This window comes from Macrotis lagotis, chromosome 5 (assembly GCF_037893015.1).
Source record: "Macrotis lagotis isolate mMagLag1 chromosome 5, bilby.v1.9.chrom.fasta, whole genome shotgun sequence".
Classification (NCBI taxonomy): Eukaryota; Metazoa; Chordata; class Mammalia; order Peramelemorphia; family Peramelidae; genus Macrotis; species Macrotis lagotis.
The window spans coordinates 22,710,481-22,737,755 of record NC_133662.1 but is presented as its reverse complement, the minus strand read 5'-3'; the positions used below and the strand labels follow the sequence as shown (position 1 = coordinate 22,737,755).

Here is a 27,275-nt window from a genome sequence, read left to right as displayed (position 1 = left end):
TGTCTTTTTCTCCAAGACTGAAATGCACTCCCTTCTTCCCTTATAGAATCCTTAGCTTCCTTCAGAGACCAGCTCCAGTGACCCTTCCTAAATGTTGATAACTCATCCCCACTTCCACCACCATCCCCTGTTGTTATTGTCTTCCTCCCAGAATTTACACTTTGAACGTATTTTGTATCTAATTTTCTATTTACATGTTGCTTTGAACTAATAGACTTAAAACTCTTAAAGAGCAGAAACTATTCATTTTTTGTCTATATAGATCCAGCCACTGTTACCCCATGCCTACCACATAACAGAGACAAAAAAAGATTTCTTGATAAGACTAAATAAAGGTAACCAAATAAATCAAACATTAATATACTAGAACTCACTTTGAAAAATTCACTGGCGGTATAGTTGCTCCATGTTTATAAAAGTCTGGAGAGTCCTCTACATTTAAATATACTTTGTCCCCTGGAATTAGTTCTGGGATTCCATTCCTGGGATCAATGTCTATTAATAATATGTCCAAAAAAAATTAAATAAAGGTTAAAGATAGGCCATTGGTCACCTCAGATAAATTGAAAGCAAGCTAAAAATTAAAAAATGACACTTTTTCCACCAGAATAAATAAAAATATATGAAGTTCATTGTTTCTCCTTTTGTTATCTTCAAACATTTTTTAAGCATGTAAAATTCTTAATGAGGACTCTGTTAGCTGAAACAACAACAAACAGGAGGAGTACAAGATTTATGTCTTTTTAGACATGTAGCAATAGGTTTTTCCCTCAAAGGGCTTAAAATCTTAATGGAGAAATTAATTTATTCATGTATTCAATACACTGAAATGGGAACATATGTTTAAAACTGATATATGAAACAAAGGAGCATATGTCACAAACTTCCAAGATATATTATTCTCAGAATATCCATTAACTATTAAATATTTGTCAAATAAATAGTAAATAAATATTTGTCAAATGAAAGGATAAGTGAATACAGTTAGATGAATAGTCAGAAAAGTTCCCTAAACTGTATAGTAACATCAGAGGTGTGCTGGAGCTAGCTCAAACTTGCTTGAGGGAGCCTATTTTTAAATTTTCAATGTAAAAAACCACCTTAGAAATTTAGAAATATACAAATCAAAGCTTGCTATATTATGTTGTAAATTGCCTAGGTTTAAGAAAGTGATAGGAGAAAATGCTAATAACAAATAAACATAAAAGGATATCATAGGGTCTTTTATTTTCTGGAAGGCTAATTGTTGAATGTTTACCAGGAAAGAGCTGGAAGGAATCTCAGAGACCAAATTAATTCAGGGGTCTAAATGTCCAGCCCAAAGTCACACAAGAAGTAGGATTTAAATCCATGTCCTTCTCCACCATATAACTGCCTCCCTAATGGTAGAGCTGAGAGAAACCATTGAGATAATCCACTCTGACCTCTTCATTTTACAGGTGATGAAATAAGCTCCAAGAGCTGAACTATATGACTCAAAGTCTGAGGCTGTTCTTTAAAAAAAAATTTCTATATTCTACATCACCTATATTTACTCCTATATCCTTCCCTCCTCCTCCCAGAGACCTATCTCTTATATCAATTGACACAAAATCAGGAAAAAAAACAAAAGAAATAAAAAAAAAAAGAAAAAGTTTGGTGAAGCTAAAATCTGACATTATATATGCAGTATAAGCTTAGCACCTCTGCTGAGAAGAAAGGGAGCTATTTTCTCTCTTCTATGAGACTAAGTATGATCATTATAATTTGTCTTTCAAAAAAAAAATCACTATTTCGTTTTTACATTATCTTTATTTCCCATTGCATTTCCCCACCTTACTAGCTTCAGGAGAAGAGATAGATCCAGATTTGTAGATCCAGATTCTCTTCAAGGATAGAACTCTGAAGAAAGAAAAAGACTGAGAAGAAGCCAATCCTGGCGCCTCATTCATGTCCCTAGCATACTACATTAGAGACTTTGGGAAATTTCCCCTTGAGTAATATCTAGGAATCTCAGGTGAGCCGAGATAGCTCTATCTGAATGGAAAGCTCATTCACTCTTTTATTATCTGGTATAGTCTCATCTTGCATGTCTTCTGTGATACCAATTTGCTATCAGCTTAGATACATGAGTTTATTTGCTATTTGCTACTAGCAGTTTTTGTGGAACTGGCATTTTGTGAGAAGAATAAGAGCTTGGAATATTGCTTGAGACACTCCTTCCCTTTTAAGCAATAGTAATCATGAGTACAGGTGAACCTAAATTTTATTTCCTCTTGCCTGACAATATTTAGGTTGGGCAGGAAGTTATACTACTATCCTGTAATCTTTTCTATGAGGAAAGTCCAGTGACTAGTCTCTGACACCAATCTGCTACTTATCATGGAAGGAATCAAAATCTCCCTTGGAGGAGGTTGGATGCTCTAGAGGGGTTGGCTTCTCCCTAGGAGCCATACCTAGTTAGATCCATATGGATGCATATAATCAACATGGGCAACATGCACACACCCTACATGTTAACAATTAATTATATAGTATATACAAAATATAAATTATATATTATATAGCAATTAATAATTCATTTATTTTGATCCTTGTCTACTTTAGGCATAGGCTTTTATCTTGGAGTCAATGAATCTGTCTTTCTAATATTTTGGTAACTGAATTTCTTTTTTTTTTTAGGTTTTTTTTTTTGCAAGGCAATGGGGTTAAGTGGCTTGCCCAAGGCCACACAGCTAGATAATTTTAAGTGTCTGAGGTCACATTTGAACTCAGGTACTCTTGACTCCAGGACCAGTGCTCTATCCACTGCACCACCTAGCTGCCCCATAACTGAATTTCAAAACAATTGGTTTCCTTTATTATTTTATATTATTTTCTTTTATGCATTTAAAAGCATTATTCTGAGAAAAGGTCTATGGTTTTACCCTAAATTAATAGTATCCATAATTTAAAAAAAAGGTTAAGAACCTTTTCCCTAAGATGTTGCTATAGCTTCTAAGATAAACAGCAAAATATAAAGTCATCTAATAAAATGAAAATGGTACTGACGTGATGACACAGCAGTCCAGTTTAATACTAGCAAACCAAACTGTAGATCAGAAGGCAATGGCATCAAAGCAAAGCTATGCCCACAGAGCTCCAAGTCTGCTAAGTCTACCTATAGCTTCCCTATGAACTAGGTTGGACACCCTCTTTCCTTAATTAGTGCCCCAAATCTACTGATTCAATTGCTTTTCAACCCTTTCTTTCAATATTTCAAGCTAAATTTTAAGTTAACCTGTGATTACTTTAGAGAATTCCTCCAGCAAGAGTTAATCTCCCCTTTATATTCCATGGCCTCCCTCTATTGATCAAGTATTTCTGTAGCTTCTGTTTACTAAAGGGATTTACTCTTAAAACTATAAGAGATAAATCCTAAAAACAACTAAAATCTCTTTTAAAAGGAAGGAAGAAGCTGTGTGGCCTTGGGCAAGCCACTTAACCCCACTGCCTTGAAAAATCTAAAAAACAAACAAAAAAAAAGGAAAGAAGAATACCAAGGACATTGCCACCCCATTGGTTACTTAACCCTTTGTTGCTACTAAGCAGAAAAATCATTACACTTCCCAAGAGATAAATGATCAAAAACAGTTGAACAATTTGTTCCCAAAACAATCGAAAAGTGTTAACAATATGGACAACTAGATCACAAAGTGGTTAGAGCCCTGGTCTTGGAGCCAAGAAGATTCATCTTCCTAAATTCAAATCTAACCTCAAAAACTATCCGTATGACCCTGAGCAAGTCATTGCCTCATCTGTAAAAGTGAGCTTCAGAAAGAAACGGCAAACCATTTCCATTATCTTTGCCAAGAAAACCCTAAATGAGGTCATAAAGAGTCTGACACAACAAAACAACAATTCAGTCTTAAGACCGGAAAATGTGATTTTAATGACCATAGCTAGAAGAACATAAGTGAAGTAGAAATACTTTTTTTTGGACTTCAGTAAGGTTTTCTATTAATACCCAACAAAAAGCACACATATGTGATGATTTCAATGCCACATTACCATATCATAAAATTTAGAGGTAAGTAAAAATATGTTTCTGCATATGTGCTGTGATTTCCAAGCTGAAAGTAATCCATATTGAGTCCAGTTTTCTCTTTCATATGAAAGGATAATGTTCCAGTAAAATACCAAAATGTCTATAATGGAATTTATCTTCTCTCCCTATGACCTCTTAGTCTCATCTCCCCTACTTCTGTTATAAAACAGTTATTATCTGTTGAGAGCCAGCTCCTGGGAGTGATTTACACATATCTTTGGTGACCTTTTCCATCAGAGATATGTATGTATTCTTGCTCATTAAATGGATTTGTTGACTCTCCAGTGAATCCTGACCTGGGACAATCTGTGGCTCTGGAGGTGCTTGTAAAAGGTTTTTCTGATAAGGAAGTATGCAGATTTCTAAGAATAAATATTCTAATAAATAAATAAATTTGCAGATTTACCCAGGAAATTGTGAAACTGGGTCTCTTTTAACTGGTCATTCCTGAGATAAGTTTTTGTTGTAAAAAGTCTGAGTTTCCAAAAATAAACCAATAGGGTTGTATCTCGACCTTGTGTGTATGTATGTCTCTATTCAACTTGACTCTCAAGTCAATGTTTAGACACACACCAGAGCTATTTCGGGCAATAATTATCAGTTTACCCAGTCTCAAAACCTCAGGGTCATCCCAGCCCCTATATAATCAATTTATCAAATCTCACCAATTTCTACCTCTACAAATCTTTTGCAAAAGTCATCTCCTTTATTGTTTTTAAATAGACATGTCATTTTGTAGCTAACATTTTAGTGCTTTCATGGTCTACAAAGTGTTTAACAAATTTTATTTTATCCTTACAACAAACATAGAACATAAATGGTATTGTTATCATTATTCTACAGTTGAGGAAATTGGAGCAAACATAAGTTAAATGACTTGCCAGGGTCTTATAGTTAGGAAGAATATGAGGTCTTTTTTTAACTCATATCTATTGTTCTATTCATGGCCTCTCCTATCTTCATCTATTTTCATCAGCCCAGGTTAGGAGTTTACTGTACCAAAGCAGTTTGAAACCTTCACTGTAATATATGTTATCAGAGAATTGCCTAGTTCACTGAGAGGTTACCCAAAATAGCAGAGCCTTAACAGACAGAACTTGAACTGCGGTCTTCCTCACTCTGAAGTCTGCTCCACTAGGCCATGTTGCCTCTCCTTCCCTTTACAATTCCTATTGTCACACTGTCAGTCAGGTCTTTGCCTTTTCCCTAGACAACTGTAATAGCCTCCTAACTGGTCTCCCTTCTTGGTTCTATCCATTTCAAGCATGGTTGCCAGATTAATCTTCCGGTACAGCTACTCTGACTGTCTTCCTCCCTGTGTCCTTATTGTCTACTAAATTCTATGTTGGCAGTCAAGGCACTCCACAAATTGACCACACCCTTCACTTCTAGCATTATCTCCCATATATACATCATTCTCAAAGAGGATTATAACATGAGGGAAGTGATGTGACATGTAAGTAAATTGGATTTAATTGAGGGGTTTCTGTGTTGCCTCATTTTCTCCTCCATCTGGGTCCACTGTGAGATAAGAGAGAGAGAGAGAAAGAGAGAGAGAGATCTTTTTATATCAGTATGAATAGAGACAGCCTGCTGCAGAGGGGGATCCTGGCCTTTTTAAGCTAAGATCTTTAACAGGTCTCAGTTTACCTGAGGCAATGCCCACTGCATCCAGAGCCATCTCCTTTCTGATCCTTTTCTGGCCTCTGGGCCTAGATGGTTTCATAGTAAAAAATGAGGCTGGCGAATAAGCACAGTCTTTCCTTACTTAAATTCAATTCACTTGGAAGTCATGACATCATTTACCTGATGTCATGATCCTCCTTTTGAACAAAGGACAAAGAACAACCAACAAGTCATGTTCATAACTGTTTTCATAGTCTTCTCCTCATTAGACTGTGAGTTCCTTGAGGAAAGGAACTATCCTTTTCCTTTATATCTCAAGCCTTGGTACAATATCTGAAAAAAGTAGGTGTTTAACAAATGCTTATTGACTGACATTACTAACCTTCATTCAATTCCAGACAACCTAGGCTAATTCTCATTTGTCGTACCTTTGTTCATACCATTCTTATACCCCATTAATCTATCTCTCCTTCCTTTAAAATCCTCCCCATGGGGATGGCTAGGTGGTGCAGCCCTGGAGTCAGGAGTACCTGGGTTCAAATCTGACCTCAGACACTTAATAATTACCTAGTTGTGTGGCCTTGGGCAAGCCACTTAACTCCATTGCCTTGCAAAAAACCCCCACTAAAAAATAAATAAAATATCCTCCCCATCTTTCAAAGTCTGGTGCCTCATCACATTTATTTGAACCTCTTTTAAGCATTTATGCCACTCTATTTATGTTATATTGATTTGCATACATAGTGTATCTTCTCTAATAGACTATAAACTCCTTAAGGTCAGTCTTTTCTCTTAATGGTTATATCTCTCTTGGCATCTAGCATAGTCCTTTGTATCCACTAGAAGTTTATTAAATTGAAGTGTTTTGATATTTGTTGTTTTTTTTAAATGGGGGAAGTTGAGGGAAAATGGTTATTTTTTCTTTATTGAAAAAAATAAAAATTTTATTGAGAAATAATTGAATTACCTTGATTTGCACTTCCTTCCTATATGAAGCAGCCATGAACTGGAAAGTAACATCCTCCTTTTAGCACATTGACAAGTTAGTACATCGATTTAGGATTTCATCCACACAAATAGTAGTCACATTGCTACAGGTTGCAACCCTTCTATTGCCCTCAGTAGACTGTCTTTTTTGTTTTGGTTTGGTTTTTTTGCAAGGCAGTGTGGGGTTAAATGACTTGCTGAAGGTCACACAGCTAGGTTAATTATTGTCTGAATTCCTATTTGAACTCAAGTCCTCCTGACTCCAGGGTGGGTGCTCTATCCACTGCCCCACCTAGTTGGCCCCTCAGTAATCAGTCTTCAAGAGTATATGACCATTAGAAGGCTGGGCCTGGAACCAGGAAGACCAGAGTTCAAATTTGACCCCAGATCATTATCAGTTGTATGACTGGGAAAGTCACTTAACCAACCCTGTTTACCTCAATTTCCTTGACTGTAAAATGAACTGGAGAAGGAAATGGCAAAAAAAAAAAAGGAAATACCAATCTTTGCCAAGAAAAATCCCAAATGGAGTCAGAATTGGAAATGATTGAGCAGCAACAAGGACAAAGAACATCCAAGACTTTACCACCCCGCTTAAAATTCTATACTTATTGATGTAGCATAAGGTCTGAATTCAAGAAAACCCCAGTTTAAATCTCATCTCCAACTTTATAGCTATGAGACCTTGGACAAGTCAATTTAACTTTGCCTGTTTCTTCATCTATAAAATGGGGATAACAACAGTATCTAACCTCCCAGGGTTGCTATGAGTTTCAAATGAGATCATTTTTGTAAAATGCTTTGACATAGTACTGTTAATGTTAGCTACTACTTGTAGCTTTTTTTTTTCCTGTGGCTTTCATATAATTGGTTTGTATTGAATTTGTGGGTTGATAAAATGCCTACATTTCCCTAAGAATTATCTATTTTTCATCACCAACAGTTATCAAGTTATATCCCTATGTATTTGCTGCACTGATGCAGTAGGATTATTGGATCATGGATCTAACTTGGAAGTTACTTTTAGGCACTGGCATAATTTGCCTCAACCTACCCAAGAGATCTGACACATTTTAATGTCATTCCTTTTGTGCTCCCTTTTAACTCTAGGGTTAAATACAAACTACTCTAGATTTGAAAATCCATTTTAGCCTTAAAACTCCCTACTATGATCCAGTCAGATTCATCTTGTTCTCTCACAGAACATGCCATCTTGCATTTCTAAGCATTTCCATATACTTTTTGCATACTTCTCCCCCTTAATTTCAAAGCTTAGTAGAAATTTTCTTAATACAAGAACTTTCCAGGATTCCTACTAAGTGCTTTAGGAAGGAACCAATCATAAAAGTATACTGACTGTAGTCTAGATATTGTTAAATGCTTTACAAGCATTTTTGAATGTATATGAAATGGAAGGCCAAGTAGAAAAAACGCAAAATAAATTTTAACTCTGACCTAGGACAATGAAAAAAATCACTATACTGACTGAACATCAGTCCCATTTGTGCTTATAAGCCTCAACAAGGGGGAAAAGACAGATTGAACTGGAAGGAGATGCACTGTAGGTTTTGTGAGGACATCAATTCCTATTTTGTGTAGTCAACTACACACAAAAAACTTGTATTGTCTGTACAAGAATTAAGGACATCAGTGAGAGAAAATTAAGAATAAATCTCTTGAGCAAGCAATGTTCTTGACAATTAACTAATGGGATATAGGAACACTATTTTTTTTTGATTAAAAATAAATTTCGATACAATATAGGATAGCCCTTCATTGAAAGACCTTTTCCAGGAAGGTGTCTTCCCACTTTATTTCAGAATTGTCTGAAAGATTACAATCCCTAATCCCAAATAAAAAGCTATGGTCCCTAAAGGTGCAATTATTATGGAGACCTAACCAAAGGTCCCAATTTGAAAAGGAATTTCCGAGTGTACAATTACTCTAGAATGAGATTGGTGTTGGTAGATGGATGACATTGTTCTCAAAACATTGTACTGAGTCTAGTGAAAGATAAATAATTCAAATCTTTGATTTTGCTATCCACACATAGTGGCTATATCAAATGTGTTTTTCAACTTAGTGTTCACTTATGGACTATTGCAACACAAGTGATGACCTTTTTAAAAAAAATTTTAAGGCAATGGGGTTAAGTGACTTGCCCAGGGTCTCACAACTAGGTAATTAAGTATCTGAATTCAAATTTGAACTCAAGTCTTCCAGACTTGGGCCACTGGGCCACAATGACCTTTTTAAATATCTATTTTAGGGCAATGAAATACAATGGATTGTAGAATTAAAAATGAATAAAAGGCAATGAGGTACAGGATTGGGTGAGTAGAAGCAAAGAATGGGATTAATTTCAAAGTTATTGTTGAATTGCAAAGGGAGAAAATAGCTTCCAGCAACTGATGGAATTAGAAGATGGGCTGTTTGTTAAGGGCAAAGGATAATAGTTAAAATCAATGCTGTTCTGCTAACAGAAAGTGAATGCCACCAGCTTGTGAATGTGGTAAGGGAGAACGTGGGAAAAATTATAGGCAGTGTTGGAGAGAATTTCCAGTTTTATGGAATTGCAGATAATTGAATTTTTTAAAAATTATATTTTTTATGTTTGCATTTAGTCTCCCCTCCTAGAACTTAAGTAGGGATTATTTTACATAGTGTAACCTTCAGACAGAAGCTGGAGAACCATATTTGTCATGACGATGTTTATAATGGGAGATTGTTTTCAGATGTGGGTTGAACTTGATGGCTCCTGAACTACCTTAATCTTCCAGGTTTGAAATTCTGTGATGAGACTATTACTCTTATTCTTATCCAGTTACTCTTATTCTCTCAACTGCCTTGAAAAATGTGTACTTAGTCCCTGCACTTCCTCACCACTCTTTCCTTTGCAGTGTATCTTCTATTCCCCACCCCATTTCTGCAACTACTCTTTTTTTTCTTTATGGCTTTTTTAAAAATTAAATTTTTTTTTTTATTTTTGCAAAGCAAATGGGGTTCAGTTGCTTGCCCAGGGCCACACAGCTAGGTAATTATTAAGTGTATAAGGCCGGATTTGAACTCGGCTACTCCTGGCTCTGGGGCCTGCTCTCTATCCACTGTGCCACCTAGCCGCTCCTAAGTTTTTTTTAAGAACGATTTTATTTATTTTGGGTTTTGCAATTTTCCCCCCCATTCTTGCTTCCCTCCCCCACCCCCACAGAAAGCATTGTTAGTCTTTACATTGTTTCCATGGTATACATTGATCTAAGTTGAATCTGATGAGAAAGAAATCATATTCTTAAGGAAAAGAAATAAAATATAAGAGCTAACAAAAAAAAAGAGTATATGGCCATTACAATGTAATTTTACTATCTCATACTTTATATTTCTTCCTTAAGGATATGATTTCTCTGTCATCACACTCAACTGAGATCTATGTATAACATGGAATCAATCAATGTAAACACTAACAGAGTAAACACTAACAGAATGTCTTCTTTAGGCGGTGGGGGAGGGAAGCAAGAATGGTGGGGGGGAATTGTAAAACTCAAAATAAATAAAATCTTTCTTTAAAAAAAATGAGTATATGACCCCAGAGCATACCCCTACCCCCAAGCCAGGTAAACCTGGTAAGAACCTACCTAGATTTAGCTATGCTTGTCATATGACAGACACAATCCAACAGCACTCAGGCAGATCAGTCAACCAATCAAATGGGGGATAGTCAAAAGAGCCCTGGCCTTGGACAAGGACTGGGGAAGGGGTCAAGTCCCAACTCAGGCATTTTTTTTTTAGGTTTTTGCAAGGCAAATGGAGTTAAGTGGCTTGCCCAAGGCCACACAGCTAGGTCATTATTAAGTGTCTGAGACTGGATTTGAACCCAGGGATGGTGCTCTATCCACTGCGCCACCTAGCCACCCCAGGCATTTTCTAATTATGGAACCCTAAACATGCGGTTTCCTCTTCTGCAAAATGAAGATAAAGAGCACCTATTTCACAGGAATGTTGTGAGGATCAAATAAGCTGTAAAATGCCTTGAAAACTGGAAGGTTATTATTATTGTTAGCCACAAACCTATGCAGAAAGCCTTTCCAATCCGAAAGAACTTGCCAAAGCTTGGTTTGTTTTTCCATGGTCTTTCTCCAGACTTAAAAAGAAGTCTTCATTGGAAGAGATACTGAAGAACTGAAAAATGGGGGTGGGGGAGGGAATTACCATATTTTTTCCTCCCAAAGCTTTTGTCCAATGTCATCTCTGTTGAACATCTCTGGTATGCACAATAGACTCCATTGAAATAACACCTTTTCCCCTTACAATAGGTATGAAGATGCCCTTCCCTTGGATAAAAACTCCATTCTGCACCCTTTTGATCTTTGGAAAAACATAAGAAAATTCAGTTATAAGCAAGGCTTATGATATCATTCAATAATAAAAGAAAAAATTTAAGAACTTTACTTGAATGTGCATTTTTAAATGTGGCTCGGTAGCTTTACGGCTTTAGCAAGAAGATGATTATTTTCTGTCTTACTCTCAGGTCCTTATATCTTTGAGGTACAGGAAGGGAAGGAGGGAGGAATTTGTTTTTGTTTTTATTTCTACTTGTAAAAATAACTGATGTAAAGACAAGGAAGGAAGGGAGGGAGAGGAGGAGAGGGAGGAAGGGAGAGATGGGAGGGAGGAGAGAAAGATGGGAGAGGGAGAGAAGAAAACAAAAAATAGAAAGTCAAAAAAATCTTTTTATTTTTTCTCCTCACTTCAAACCAGCTATAGACCATGGAGGATTTCTCAGGAATAGCAAAGGAAACTGGGAATTCATCCTATAACAGGAGTTCTTAACCTGGGGGCCCCAGATATCCCCCAAGATACCCCAAGATTTCTGGGGGTCCATAAACTAGGTTGGGAAAAAATACCATTTTATTACAATTACATTTTATGTATTTATATGCTATATTTAAAGCATCAATCTGGGAGGGGAAGACTCTTAAAGTTTCTGACCAGAACTGAAAATAATTACTATTAGGCCATCTTTTGTCTCAATTCTTATCTAGCCTTTAGTCATTGCAAGGGCACTTACTCAGACAAACTGAAGCCTGGGAAAGACCTTACTCACCACTACATCCAGAGCCATCTATAGACTCTGAAGGAAAAGGTGAGATTAACTACTTTGAGTAGCTCTACCTCACTAAAATCCAATTCATTCAGAAGTCAAAATGTAACCCTTGTGATGTTATTAGTCCTCAAGGGGAAAAAAGGACAAATACCAACATTTATAATATTGATATAAGCTAATAAAAATGTTTGTTCTCTATCTTATATATAAACATAAATGTATTATTATATCAGATCTCCATGTTTATATGTAAATCTATTTGCCATGTTTATGTATAATTATGTGGGTGTTCATATAAATTTGTATAATATTTTGGTATAGTATAAATTTATGTATCATAAATTTATAATTCATATACAGATCTATAACTTAATGTATTATATGTACATATAATATATATTATATTTATGTTATATACTTAAATAATGTATAAATGTTATTTAATCATAATTAGTTTTTCTTTTGTCATCCTATGTATTTTATTTTCTAATTTTAAGAGCTTCTTTTGATTTTACTAGAGGGGCCCATGACACAAAAAAGGGTTAAGAACTTCTATATTTGGTTCCAGGGGTTTCCCCCTTGAGTGCACTGACACTCTAATAACTGTTCTTCAACATTTTTGCTTTGTCTTGTTTGGGTTTGGGGAGAGGTGGGGGGGAGGAGTGAAAGTTAAGAGTTTCAGGCAGACCACAAATCCCCTATATGACATCTCCAATCAGAACACCTCCCAGAGCCTACTCCTGCCAGAGACCTTCACAGACCCAGTCTTGGACTTCACTCACGGAGCAGCTTGACTTCTCTTGGATAGTCATTCTCTCCAACTTGTGTTACCAGAGGAACATCAATGACTTTCATGGAAGGAAATGGGCTGGGCTGCAACTCCCTATCAGCAACAGGATGACTACAAAGGAAGCATAAAGAATTCTGATCTTTCATTTGTACTAGTTTTTAATCTCCCCCCCCCCTTATATTTCTTTTACCTGATCTAGAGGCAATGAGCTCTACTGGGAAGTAAACTGGAGCTATTTAATTCTTTCCATATTTAAGTGCCTGTCCTTGTGATTGGAGTAAAGCCAAATTCTACCACTTGGTAACTCAAGATTATACAATAAAAAAGAACTATAGCATTTTATAGAATTTCAAGGTTTATAAGGTGCTTCCCTTTCCCCAACCTAACATCCCTTAGGAAAGCATTTTGTAAATATATTTATATAAATTTATATAATATAATAATATAATAAGTCCAAATTGTATAAAAATTATATAACATAAATACAAACATTACAATTTATATAATATAAATTGCATACAAATGTATATAACATATATCATATATAAATTTATCCATGACAATATAATGAATTATATAAATTTCTGAAAATCATAATAAACAAATATTTTGTGCATTTATATAATATAAATTTAGATATTACATAAACCTGTGTTATTAAATAAAATTCATTTGTGGATGAATAATATATAAAATTTATGCATGAATGTGATATATTTACCTAATACATAATATTGTCCAAAGATCTTGATAGATTACCTTTGGATCAATCATTTAACCTCTCTTACCTTCAATTTTCCCTAAATGGAGTTTGAATAATGCTAATACCGCCTAACTCACAGGGTCCATTCTGAGGATTAAATTAGACAATGGATACAAAAATGAGATGTGACATCAAAATCAGGTTTTTTTATTTTAAATAGGCAATTTTCATTTATTTCATCAAGTAGCTATATGTTAAAGAAATTGATCTCTACATTTCCTTCCAGTAGTAAATCCCATTATCCTTTTATTATCGCAGCATGGACTTTGACATTCAGGAAATAAGGCATCTGAATAGGTGTGACTAAATCCAGAGCTAAACACAGATTAGACTATTTGGTTAAAACCTAGGTCAATATTAGCTTCTCATTTTAAGAACATTAGAAGGAATGCATAAACTTCTAACTTGTCTAACTTTTAAAAATCATGATTCTTTTAAGAACCAAGACTCTTTCATTCAACTCTAATCTTCAATGAAAAAATGGAGAGCTATAGCTAAGTGAGGCAGTCAGGGCTATGCCTAAAACAGTAATAATAATAATAATAATAATAATAATAATAATAATAATAAATAATAGCTATGTGCCAAACATTATACCACATCCTTCACAAATAGTATCTCATTTGATCCTCCCAAGGTAATTGCTATTATCATCTCCATTTTACAGTTGAAGAACTAAGACAAACAGAGATTAAGTGTTAAAATTAAGTCCAGGGTCACACAGCTAATGTATAAAGCCAGTCTTCATCCCTCCAGGACCAGTGCTCTAGCATTTGCAACATCTAGCTGATTAATTTAAAAAGTACAAAAATATATTTAGAAGCATCATAGTAATGTCCCTTCCCTCATTCAAATGAATTTATTTTAATTACTCCATTTATTGTCTTTTACATCATCAATTATGAAATTAACTTCAGGTTGATTTTCCTACTGACTTTCCCAAAAGAACCACCCTATGAAAGTGTCCATGAGCTTTTCTCCAATGACAACAGACTATTTATTTGTGGATGTCACTAAACTATTTTAGTTACTTAAGTTTCCATATGTAAACTACCCTGGTTTAGTAGAATTAAAGATAGAGACAGTTAGTTTTAATCTTTCCCCAAATAACTCTTCAGGAAAAACTTTCCAAATAAACATTTTCTTTAATAGGAAGCATTTTATTTGGCAATATCTAAACCAGATGGAAACTCTCATAGTAAATATTAGTTTGACTTTCTCTGATTCTTCCATCTGGAAGTGGTCTCATTTTCATTTCATCTACTAACATTTTGTCCTCTTTTCATGAATTTATTATAGAATGTATAATAATTATTTATCTACATGACTTCCCATTGCCTTCTACTAGATTAAATTCTATTTAGTTTTGTGTTGCACCTATCCTCTCATGCAACTTAGGGTGCTTTAGCTCACTTTAGCACAGCTAGAACATTAATATAAATCTGTTGAATTAATTAATATTTGAATGAAAGAATGTTCAAGTTGGAGGAAACTTTAGAAATCACTTAATCCAACTGCCAGATTTTGTAGTTGAGAAAATTCAGGAAGTTGGCTTCACTTGCCCAAGGTCACATGGGACATTGGAAGAGCTAACATGTCAACTTTATTTATTTCAATAATAATTTAATCATTTCAATTCAACTCAAAGAATAATTTTTTAAGGTTTTTTTGCAAGGCAAATGGGGTTAAGTGACTTGCCCAAGGCCACACAGCTAGGTAATTAAGTGCCTAAGGTTGAATTTGAACCCAGGTACTCCTGACTCCAGGGCCGGTGTTCTATCCACTTCGCCACCTAGCTGCCCCAAATAATAATTTATTGATAAGAGATAGCATTTCTATAGCAATTTAAGGCTTACAAATTACTTCACTATGTTAAACTGATTTGATCCTCACAACAACCTAGCAAGGTAGTTGCTACTAATTTATAGTAAGGAAACTGAGGTTAAGTGACTTGCTCGGGATTATAAAGCCAGTAAGTCTACAGCAGGATATAAAGTCAGGCTTTCTTTTTTTCTTTTTTCTGCCAAAGTAAGATTTTATTTTGAGAAACATTAAAAGACACAGAGGAAGACATCCAACCACATCAGCAGGTTTCAAAATTCACATTATCTCTACTCAGAGCTTTTGCAGTTATAGATCTTTAAACTCAAGCTTTCTTGACTACAAGTCCAGTGCTGTATCCACTGAACCACCTAGTTGACTCCATTTTCTCAATATGTGAGTTATTATTCTCAGCATTAGGCAAGATTTTTTTATATGATAAATGATATCCTGTGTGGGATAAAAGTTTTGAGATTTCTTCAGTAAAATATTATAAATTGAATTTGGTTAACTATGTGCCCCTCCTCCCTTAACAAAGCAAACTTCTGGGATATTGTTGAAGAGTCAACTGACTTGATTTTATCTGTTGATGTCTGGAGAATCATTCAATTCCTGGGACTAAAGAGATAATCTGGTTTCGGTTTGAATTTTATGTTCTTTTCCCTAGATTAGTTTGCTTTGTTTGAATTTTAGGCCCTTTTCCCTAGGGTAGTTTTCGTGTTTAGATTGTAAGACCACATTCCTCATTAACAAGTGTGGGTCAGTTGTGGGCGGGGATCGAGTTAGGATAAATGTGATTCTTGGGCCTTTTGCTTTTGCCTCAATCTAATTGATTGTGGCCCATTTCTCAAGAAACAAATAAAGCCTTCTCTTCATACCTTGAGAGATCTCTGAAATTTATTTAAGTGGCATTTGTCCCACACAATCCCCATAAGAACTGAAAGGCAGGCAAACTTTGAGCCCACTGGAAGACAGTTCATTGATGATTTCTACCCCATCTCCTAAACCTCTCTCATCTTCATGGATATGAGTCACATCAGGATAATTTAATCTGATTTTAGTTAGAGTTAGAATGTGGGAAATTAATCCAACCCTTGAGTATTTATGAAGGAAGTTTGAGTCCTGTGGAGTATCATGAAAGCTGAGTATGAAAGAAGGGCAAAGAATACCCACCAAGCATAGACTCTTGAAGCTTTGTCCTTGTTAATGTGGCTGGCATTCTGGGTTAGAGAGTCGGTGTCTTTCTCAAAAAAAAATATGAACCAATTAGTCTTGAGACAGAAAGCGAAAAAGGTTCTTTTCAAAGGAGAGCATGAATTAGTGCTGAGATAGAATAGGAGAGTGAATCTCTAACTGCTTTTCAGTACTCTTGCATGATCAGAGCCAGAACCGGAGCTGGAAAAAGGTCAGTATTCTCCTGAGAGCCTGTCAGTATACTCAAAGAGAGTTTGTGCTTTGAATCCTAGAGCCAAGATAGGATGGACCTCAACATTTTCATAGCCTGTGAATAATCATCCCTGGACAGATTTAACATCTGAGATGATGAGTTCTGAGCACTGTAGTTTACAGAGGAAATAAAAAATACTCAGGGAGAACCCATGTGATCAAGAATATGGAGAGTACTTGAGAATAATGTTTTTCTGGCCCCTGATTATCAATAGTATGTCCCACACTCAATGTTCTTCATCATTTCTACCTTGATTTCACTTTCCTCCCTTCTAACACCTTGATCCTGGGCAAGAATGTGCTTGTAAAACTAGTTCTCCAAAACCAGAATCATAAGACACTGATAAATTTATTCTGCATTGTTCTCATTGTTTCCATCATTTCTTAAGTCTATACAATCAACAAAACAATCAATCAGACATTGATTTGTAAATTTGCTGATTTAGAGGAGTAAAATGCTCACAGTGAAAATTTTAAAATTGACTCTCAGTTCACCTTGAAGCCAGATCACCCTTCCCTTATTACCCCACTTATTCCATTGCACCATGAAAAAAAGAGTAGCATCAGGAGGCGTAACATGATTCTAGCTTTTTAAAATTAGAGTGAGTATGGGAAGTTTGTTCAGTCCTCTTCCTACCTCTCTCCCTTCTTTTCTGACTCTTTTTCTAACTAGCTTCCCTTCTTCTTTCCCATAATTTTGACTTTTCTTCAAATTCCTTTCCTATTCCTTTTCTCTCTATGTTCTATCCTCTAATAGGCTAATCTACTCTCATGGCTTCAACTACATGTAGATAATTTGAATGTATTTAAAAGAAATATATTAAATATTAAAATAACCTTCAGGGGCAGAGCCAAGATGGCGACATGAAGGGATCGAGTCTTAGGAGCCCTCTGATAAAAACTCATAAACTAAGGACTCTAACTAAACTTTCGAGAGACAGAACCCACAAAGGGACCCAGTGAGGCAGTTCTCCTACTCAAGGTAACCTGGAAAAGAGCAGAAAGGCTCTGCTCCCCGGGGTTGGAGGGGCGGCGCACCAGAGGGGTGGCCCACCAGAGCGAAAGAACTTCAGCCTCCCAGAGGCAGCCCCAGGGCGCTGGGAGCCACGGCTCACAGCAGTGGGGGAGTCTCCTGAGCTGCACCCCGGGGGAGCACTGGGTAGAAAGTGGGGGAAAAGCAAGGAATCTCTGCCAGAGCGAGCCAGCCCTCAGGGCACACAGCAAGCAGCTTGGTCTTTCCGCATCCCAGAGCCAGAAACAGAAGCAGGCAGAGCTGGTAAGCAGGAGCCCCCCAGGGCATGAGCCCATTGAGCTGAGGGAGGGGAGTGAAGAGAGACTGCAGAGCTCTGTCCTCTGCCCCTGGAACAGGACTCTAGGGCTCTGACCACATTCAGATCCTGATCCCAGTCTAGGCCCCCCCATAGAACAAAAGGGCCCCCCCACCTCGGCCCCATGGCAGAGGGGGATGCTTATGGTCATTCACAGACCAGGAGGGAGGACAGAGCCTCACACACTGAGACCCTTGTGGGAGTGTCCCAAAAGCTAAGGAAGCACCCCAAAAAACAGGCTTAGGCTGGGAAAATGAGCAAGCAAAGAAACAAGAGGAAGACCATTGAGAAATATTTTGCAAATGAGCCCAAGAAGGATCAAAATACTCAGTCTGAAGATGAGGAAGCACAAGCTCCTGCATCTAAAGACTCCAAGAAAAACAGAAATTGGGCTCAGGCTATGACAGAGCTCAAAAAAGACTTTGAAAATCAAATGAGGGAGTTGGAAGAAAAACTGGGAAAAGAAAGGAGAGAGATGCAGGAAAAACATGAAAATGAAGTCAGCAGCTTAGTCAAGGAAATCCAAAAAAATGTTGAAGAAAATAGCATGCTAAAAACCAGCTTAGGTCAAATGGATAAAACAGTTCAAAAAGTTATTGAGGAGAAGAATGCCTTAAAAAGCAGAATTGGCCAGATGGAAAAAGAGATAAGAAAACTCTCTGAGGAGAACAAATCCTTCAGACAAAGAATAGAATTCAGGGAGATTGATGAATTTACCAGAAATCAGGAATCAATACTTCAAAACCAAAAAAATGAAAAATTAGAAGAAAATGTGAAATATCTCATTGAAAAAAACAACTGATATGGAAAACAGACTTAGGAAAGATAATTTTAAAATTATTGGAATACTTGAAAGTCATGATCAGGAAAAGAGCCTTGACATCATTTTCAAAGAATTACTACAGGAAAATTGCCCTGATATTCTAGAAGCAGAGGGCAAAATAGAAATGGAGAGTATCCACCGATCCCCCTGAGAAAGAGATCCCGAAAAACCAACCCCCAGGAATGTTATAGCCAAGTTCCAGAACTCCCAAGTCAAAGAGAAAATATTACAAGCAGCCAGAAGGACACAGTTCAAATTTTGTGGAGCTGCAGTCAGGATCACACAGGACTTAGCAGCAACTACATTGGAAGCTCGTAGGGCTTGGAATACAATATACCGGAAGGCAAAAGAGCTTAGAATGCAGCCAAGAATGAACTACCCAGCAAGACTGAATGTCCTCTTCCAGGGAAAAAGATGGACTTTCAATGAACCAGGGGAATTTCAAATGTTCCTTTTGGAATGGCCAGAGCTGAACAGAAGGTTTGATCTTCAGATGCAGGACTCAGGTGAAGCATGGAGATTGGAGGAGGCGGGGGGAAATATGAGGGACTTAATGAGGATGAACTGCATGTATAGAAAAATGATACTGATAATATTCATATGAACCATCTCAGTTAATAGAGCAGGTAGAGGGAGCTTTTATAGTTGAAGCACAGAAGAAAGCTGAATTCAAAGATAAAATATGGTGTAAAAATGGAGTCAATAGGAAAAAAAGGGAAATGGAATGGGAGAAAGAAAAAGGAGAGGGGGAATAGTCCAAGATATTTCACATAATAAGATTTTTTTATTACAATGAGTTATTGCAATGATATGGAAGGGGGGAGGCAAGGGGGAATGAGGGAACCTTTGCTCTCATCAGAGATGGCTAGGAGAGGAAACAGCAAATATACTCAATGGGGTATAGACAACTGGAGTAAGAAGGAGGGGGGAACAGGGGGAAGGGGTGGGGATGTGAATAAAGGAGGACAGGATGGACCATGGGGGGAGAGTGGTCAGATATAACACATTTTCTTTTTTACTTCTTGCAAGGGGCTGGGATTGGAAGGCCTGTCCAGGAGGGACCGTAGGGCCAAGTGGATTCTGGGCCTAAGGGGTGGTATGGGGGCTCAGGGCTTCTTGGCCCCAGGACCAGGGATCTGTCTGCTGCGCCACTCAGCAACCCTACAACAGAGTAAGAGTGAAAGGAGAGAGAAAATATAGTACATGGTAGTGGAGAAATAAGAAAGGAGGGAGTTGCGATCAGCAATGGCAACGTTGGAAAAATATGGAAGTAACTTTTGTGATGGACTCATCATAAAGAATGTGATCCACCCATGACGGAGTTGTTGGTGTTGGAACAAAGACTGAAGCATATTTTTTGTTATTATTTGGGGGAGGGTGCAGGACAAGTGGGGCTGGGTGGCCTGCCTGGGGCCACACAGTGGGGTGATCTTTGGGTGTCTGGGGCCGGATTTGGACCCAGGTGCTCCTGGCTCAAGGGCCAATGCTCTGTCTGCCACCCAGCCACCCCTACTATTATTACTATTTTATTTTATTTTGGGTCTTTTTTTTTCTTCTTTTTGGTTTTTGCAGGGAAGTGGGGATCAGGTGGCTTGCATGTCATGTGGCTGGGTGATTATTGGGTTTACAGGGCTGGTGCTTCGTCCATTGCACCACTTGGCCATACCTACAATTATTACTATTATTTTTTTTAATTTTAATTTTTTTTCTCTCCCCTTTACTTTTTTCGCCCAAGCAAGTCTATCTATGTTCATGGGGAGGGGTATTTTGTTTACTTGTAAACAAGAATATTTTATTAATGTAAAAAAAATCATTTGTACAAAATGAGAATAAAAAATTAATTTAAAAAATAATAAATAAATAAATAAATAAAATAAAATAAAATAAAATAACCTTCAATTTCCTCACCTCTAAAAAGAGGAACATAATGCTTATACTGGGTGTTGCAGTGGATAAAACACCAGACCAAGAGATGGGAAGACCTGAGTTCAAATCTGGCCTCAGACACTTACTAGTTGTGTGACCCTGGGCAAGTCACTTCAGCCTGTTTTCCTCAGTTTCCTCATCTGTACAGTGAACTGGAGGAAAAATAGAAAACCATTTACAGTATCTTTGACCAAAAAAAAAATCCCAAATGGGGTCACACACAGAGTCAGACATGACTGAACAGCTAAACAATAACAACAATGCTTAGGCTACTCAACTCACAGGGGTGTTGTGAGGAAGGTTCTTTGTAAGTCTCAAAGTGCTATAGAAATAGGTTATTACTATGTAAAGGTAGGGGTGTGCTGGAGCCAGTTTGAACTGGATCATGGAAGGCAATTGTTCACAGAAATTAGCAAATATTACAGATCAGATTTGATTTATTAATTTGTTGATTATCTCAACATAAGAAAGTGATAGAAAAAATTTTAATAACATTTCAATAAAAAGTAAACTTAAAAGTGTATAGTGGGTACATTTTCCCCCTAAGAGCCAGTTAAATATTTACCAATCCACCCTTATGTAACTATGAGCTGTTTAGGCAAATAGCTTTATTGGGCTAAAATGGTTCATAGATCTTTATCAGACTCTTACTCATTGGGAGCATGTCCTTTGGGGACATCCTGAAGACAGCTGACAGAAGCATCATATTCAGCAACAGATGAAGGAACAGGATCTGGAAGTGGATTGACATCTATTGCACTAAGGCTGTGTTCCTTAGACTCCAGACTCCCATTGCCATTAGCACCTGCCACAACATATTTTGAATCCTTTAATTAACATTTTTGAAAATAGCATTCTATTCAGTATTTGAGACTCAACTAATGAGTGAAAGGCCAAGATTTAATTACAAAATATATTTTGCCTTTCCTTCTTTTTCTTTCACAGAACTACTTCTCAAAAGGGCAGCAAACACTACCTCTGGATAGCATATTAGATAAGACTGCTGAGATTTCAGAGTCAGGAAGACCTGAGTTCAAATTCAGACTTAGTAGTTGTGTGACTTTAGGCAAGTCACCTAGTGCCTCTATAAAATGGAGATAATAATACTGACCTCACCAAATTGTTGAGAGTTTCAAATATATATATATATATATATATATATATATATATATATATATATATATATATATATATATATACACATATATATATGTTTATGTATATGCATACATTTATTGTCATTGTTCAGTTGTTTCAATTGTATTTAACTTTGAGGTCCAATGTGTTGTTTTCTTGGCAAAGATACCTGAGTAATTTGCCAGTTCCTTCTCCAGCTCATTTTATAGATGAGGAAACAGAGGCAAACAGGGTTAAGTGATTTGCCCAGGGTCATACAGTCACCTACCTGTCCTTGAATACATTTACTGATTAATTTTTATATATTTTTATCTGTTTATATTCTAAATCATACCAAATATATTGAAAATCATTACAATCATATTACTCAGCAAATCTTAGAGCACTCTATAAATGTTAGCTATTATTACTATTATTATCATCACAGTTTCCACTTCTATTTCCTTTCACCCCCACCCCTGCCCCACTAGTATTTATACTGAAGGGATTCTCTCCAGAATTAGAGACCTCTTGGGGAAAACCTCAGTCTTTAACTCTCCACTCTGATATCTACCTTCTTTTAAATTTTCTCCTTGACTTTTTTTAAAAAAGTATACTTCTATCATTGCTTCCACCCCCCTCATCTCATAGAAGCCCTCTCTTGTAAGCTGAAAGCTGAAAAGGTTAGTTAGAAACCTTCTGTAGTAGTCCAAATGACAGGCAATGGGGGCTTCTTAGAATAGTGACAATAGTTAATGGAAGTGAAGAAAGGGAATCCAGATCACATAATTTAAAAGTGAAAGAATGTAGTGTACTACATTCACTTGACAGATAAGGAAAATGAGTTATAGGTTAAATGAATTGACAGGGTCAACTAGCTGTTAAGGGAGGCAGGAGCCAAAATCTTCATGACTCCAAGTCCAATGCCATAAAACTTTTTTATGCTAGGAAGATGAAACCTTGGAACTGGGGAGAACTGGGGAAGGAGGAGTGAGAAAAATAAAGAATCAAGAATAACTCAAAGTTTTTATCCCTAGTGACATAGAAATGGATGCTGCCAGTGGAGTCTGGAAAAACCTGGAAAGACTTATATAAACTGATGCTCAGTAAAGCAAGCAGAACCAGGAGAACATTATATACAGCAATAGCAACTTTATATGATGATCAGCTCTGATAGTTAGCACTTCTGAGCAATATAGTGATCAAAGACAATTCTAAAAGACATGAAAATGTATCACATCCAGAGAAAGAACTAATGGGATCTGAATGTAGATTCCAGCATCCTATTTTCACTTTTTAAAAGCTTTCTTTTTTTTTTCTTTCCCATGATGTTTCTCTTTTTGTTCTGATTCTTCTGTCACATATTATGGAAATGTGTTTAAAATGATTATACATGTATAACTTGTATCAGCTGATTTGCTGTCTGGTGAGGGGAGAGGAGAGGGAGAAAAATTTGGAACTCAAAATTTTACAAAAATGAATGCTGAAAATTATCTTTACATGTAATTAGAAAAAGTAAAGCCAATAAAATTTTTAAAAAAGAAATAAATGATATCATTGACTGAATTAGGAAAGTTAAGACAAACAGTTGATTGGGGGATGGAGTATAGAATGTATGAATAAAATTGCCAAGAATACCCCATGAACACTATGGCCCATGGTGTCATGAAGAGTTGGACAGAAGTGAACTACAACAAGGATATGTAAGTAGAATAGGGAAGAGGGATTTGGGTTTTAGAAAGAATGCTTTTTATTCAAAAGAAGGACATTCAGATGAAGAGGTGCGAGATGTCACTGCAGATGTAAACAAAAATTAGATCAGCATTTGAAATATAGATTTGGGATTCATCTCCCCACCCCATATGACGAAATGTAATTTCTGAGGACTTGAGCAAAAAGAAAGGAGAGTGAACATTGAACCTTAGATATGCCCATACTTAGGTATCCAAATCAACTTTTTCTTTTTGAAAACTGGATCTTCCTATTTCACCCTTGTTAGAAAAGCATCCCTCATTGGTATCATGGGTTCAAGGGGGCTTGTGTTATACTTAGCATAGATAATTTAATTGTCTTAGTGCTACTGCAATTCAGAATTCTTGAGTTCAAGAGCTCTGCCAGCTTCAGCTTTCCTCAGTGGAAGGGATTTTTTACATATTCACTACTATACCCAGTTGAATTTCTTTTTAATAAAAATTTTATTGAGTACATTCTGGGAATAGAGAATGTGCCAAAGATTGGATAAAGCCCTGTTCTCAAGGAACTTAGCAAGTAATGTTAAGCAGGATGCACCTGCTTTAATTTTCCCAACTAAGAGTGACATATGCCTTCCTTCTAGCCATCTCTCTTGGAATGTTGCCAGAATGAATAAAGATAATCCAGAATGACTAGATTTTAACATCTTAATCCTAGATTTTGAAGAGTCAGGGTCAATCATTCAATTTTCCCTTTCCACTGATCAATAATAGAATATAAATGGTACCCTGGGGAGATTCACATGGATCAACTAATCAATAAGCATTTATTAAATACCTACTATATATCAGTCACTGTGCTAAGAACACATGTTCCAGAAATGAGACAGTCCATATTCTTACTTTCCATTCCACTGATAAATGTTCATAAATTAATCAATACATGGAAAATAAATACAGAGAGATGAAAGCAGTCGAAACACTAACAGCTGCTAATAACTGGGGGAAATTAGGAATGGACAGCTGAAGGAGGAAGCCTTAAAGGAAGTAGGTGGTTTGAAGAATAGGTGGTAGCAAGGCAAAGCATTACAGGAATGGAGAAGAGCCTGAGCAAAGACAGGAAGGCAAGAAATAGAATGTGAGCTACTTAGAAGAACAATCCTCAGTTTTCTGGATCATAGTATATGAGGGAGAGTAATATGCAATCATTCTGGAAAGAAAGACTACCAGCAGATTGTGAAGGATTATGTCAAACAAAGGAGTTTTTGTTTTATGCCAGAGACAGTTGGTGCCATCAAAACTACTTGAGCAAGGGGGTGACATGTTTACATTGTAAATGATTCTTCTTGAATGGATTGGAACTCACCTGTTCAGTCTATGGGATTTTCTTGGAAAAGATATTGGAGTGGTTTTGCCATTTCCTTATCCAGTGGATTAAGGCAAATTAAGGTTAATGATTTGTCCAGAGTTAATGTGTCAGTAAGTAACTCTGGTCTTCTTGACTCCAAGACCAATATTTGAACCCCCAAGTCACCTAACTGCCTTCAAAATGTGTTTGAGGATGGATTTGAACAAAGATCTTGACTTCAGGGCTAGTGGTCTATCCACTGAACTATCTAGATGCCTTCCCTTCTCCTTATTTGATTAGACCTGTGCCAAATAATCATTTAGAAGCAGTGTGGAGAATAGATCATCAAGGAGAGAAGTCTCTTCACTGGAATCCACTCCCACCTCCTTAGATCAGAGTTCTCTCCAACAGGCTCCCCAGGAGGGGGTATACCTATTCTAATGCTTTCATTCCCAAGAGGTTAGAGATGCACCCAGCTACACCCCTTACTTCCTTCCCTTAATAACCAGTTGTAGATCTACCATCAATGAGAGAATCAACCAATAACTATTAAGTTTTTACTGTGTTCAGGGCTCTGTACTAAGTGCTGGTGTCCACATTAAAGTATTGCCCACCTCTTCCCTAATACCCCTCATCCCCACCCCGAGACCCCCCAATTCTCCTTCATAGTTTTACCTACCGTTCTCCTTCACCCCCTCCTCCGTGAGTGATCCGTTGGGCTCCATCACCTTATGGGGTCCGTGGAATCAATTGAACATGGAGCAGCCAGCCCAGTTTGGGGCTTGGAGGAAGATGGAGAACCCCGGGAAGCAAGATTTTCACTTTCTCTCCTCCTTAGTGGAAGCAAGGTAGCGTTCTCTGGTCTCTACGTTACGGGAGATACTAACTGCATCTCAGTATTGGGGGAGGGGGGGAGCGCGGAGCCTGGCAAGGAGTCCCGGCTCTTTCCCAAGGGATTTTCCTATTTCCACTTTAGTAGAAGCTCCCTTCCTCTGAGTTGGAACTGACCTGTTTGTTTTCTCCAGTCTCCTTCGGAATGTTTTGTCCCCTTCACGTCCGTCCAGGCTTCTGCTCCCACTAGTGTGATACAGTTTGAGGATCCTGCTTCAGAGAAAGAAGGAAAAAAAGAGGGCTGTTGCTGGGGACATGGGATCTACTCAGCAGGAATAACTGGATTTTTTTCATCTGTAAAAGGAGGATGAAAATGCTACTTGTGCTACGATTTTATTCACACTATCTGTCGGTCATTGGGAGGACAGCTGGTACTTCATAATTCTGAAAGTGCTATTGAGATTTTTTTGTCATAATATTGCCATTTATTATTATTCAATTAAATTCAGCAAATATTTAATGGGCACCTACCGTGTAGAGAGCATTCTGGGTTAGAGCTGGGGATGCATAGAGAAAAATGAAGCTGTCCCTGTCTACCTAGAATCCTCCTCCCTTCAAGTCAATTTTTAAAAAATCACTGAAGCACCTACTGTATGTCAGATACCATTAGGCTCCTTGTGCACACCCTCACACACATACACACTCGTCTCTGCCCTCAAAGAATTTCTCCATTCTCCTAAGGGGATTCAATATGAGTAGAATAAGCCTCATCTACACAAGGTTGGTTTTTGTTCTTCTTATGGAAGAGACTATGTTAGAGACAAGTTATATGTGTCCAGCTGTGGCTGATCAGACCAATACAAGCTTGGAATGCCCTACCACAGGTTGCCCTCTCTGATGAGGGCACACCATGCTGGGTGGTCCTGCACAGTGTCTCCCATGCTGCACAATTCCAAAATTTTTGAGACAGACCTTGAGAAAGTCTTTGTATCTCTTTTTCTGATCTCCCTGTGAGTGCTTGGCCTGGATTTTGGAAAGTGGATATTTCCACAATTTCCACAAGCACATGTGAGTTCTCCATAAAATAGTCTTTTTGACAAGCTTACATTTGCCATTTGAACAACACAGCTAGCCCATTAATATGCTCTCTGTAGTAATATTTCAATACTTGGCAGTTTAACTCACAAAAGAACTTCAGTGTCTGGTATCTTCTCCTGCTAGGTAATCCTCAGAATAATGTTAAAACCATTCAAATGGAAGCAATTCAGTTTCCTGGCATAGTGCTGGTAGACTGTCCAGGTTTCAAAGGCAATGAGGTTAGCACAATGGCTCTGCAGAGCATTTTCATTTTGGCAGTCAACCTAATACCTCTTCTCTCCCACATTTTCTTCAAGAGCCTCACAAATATGAGCTAGTTCTGGCAATGTGGGTGTCAACCTCCCTGGAAAGTATACTCCCTGAGTAAGTGAACTTATCCATAGTGAGCAAATTTCTCCATTTGCTGTAGCCTATGGTTCCACATATGGATGGTGTGGTGCTGGCTAATGGAGCACCTGTGTTTTCTTGGCCCTGTTAGACCAAACAGCAGAAAATTGATTCATACTTTGTTGCATTT

At 37.2% G+C, this 27,275-nt stretch overlaps 1 protein-coding gene across 3 annotated transcripts in view; it reads right to left on the bottom strand.

The window, feature by feature from the left end:
- SPATS1 (spermatogenesis associated serine rich 1) overlaps positions 1 to 25,924 on the bottom strand; it is a 32,249-nt gene extending 6,325 nt beyond the window's left edge. Inside the window, exons 1-6 of one of the 3 annotated variants that reach the window (XM_074190170.1) lie at positions 25,838 to 25,924; positions 21,326 to 21,479; positions 16,325 to 16,391; positions 12,560 to 12,678; positions 10,883 to 11,038; positions 375 to 495 (exon numbers count right to left, since the gene is read on the bottom strand). In XM_074190170.1, the coding sequence (XP_074046271.1) occupies positions 375 to 495; positions 10,883 to 11,038; positions 12,560 to 12,678; positions 16,325 to 16,391; positions 21,326 to 21,425 (563 nt within the window). In that variant the 5' untranslated portion in view covers positions 21,426 to 21,479; positions 25,838 to 25,924. Of the gene's footprint in view, positions 1 to 374; positions 496 to 10,882; positions 11,039 to 12,559; positions 12,679 to 16,324; positions 16,392 to 21,325; positions 21,480 to 25,508; positions 25,672 to 25,837 lie in introns of those variants that run through there. The other 2 variants (XM_074190169.1, XM_074190168.1) reach the window with 2 other exon arrangements.
- Positions 25,925 to 27,275: the final 1,351 nt, after the last annotated feature.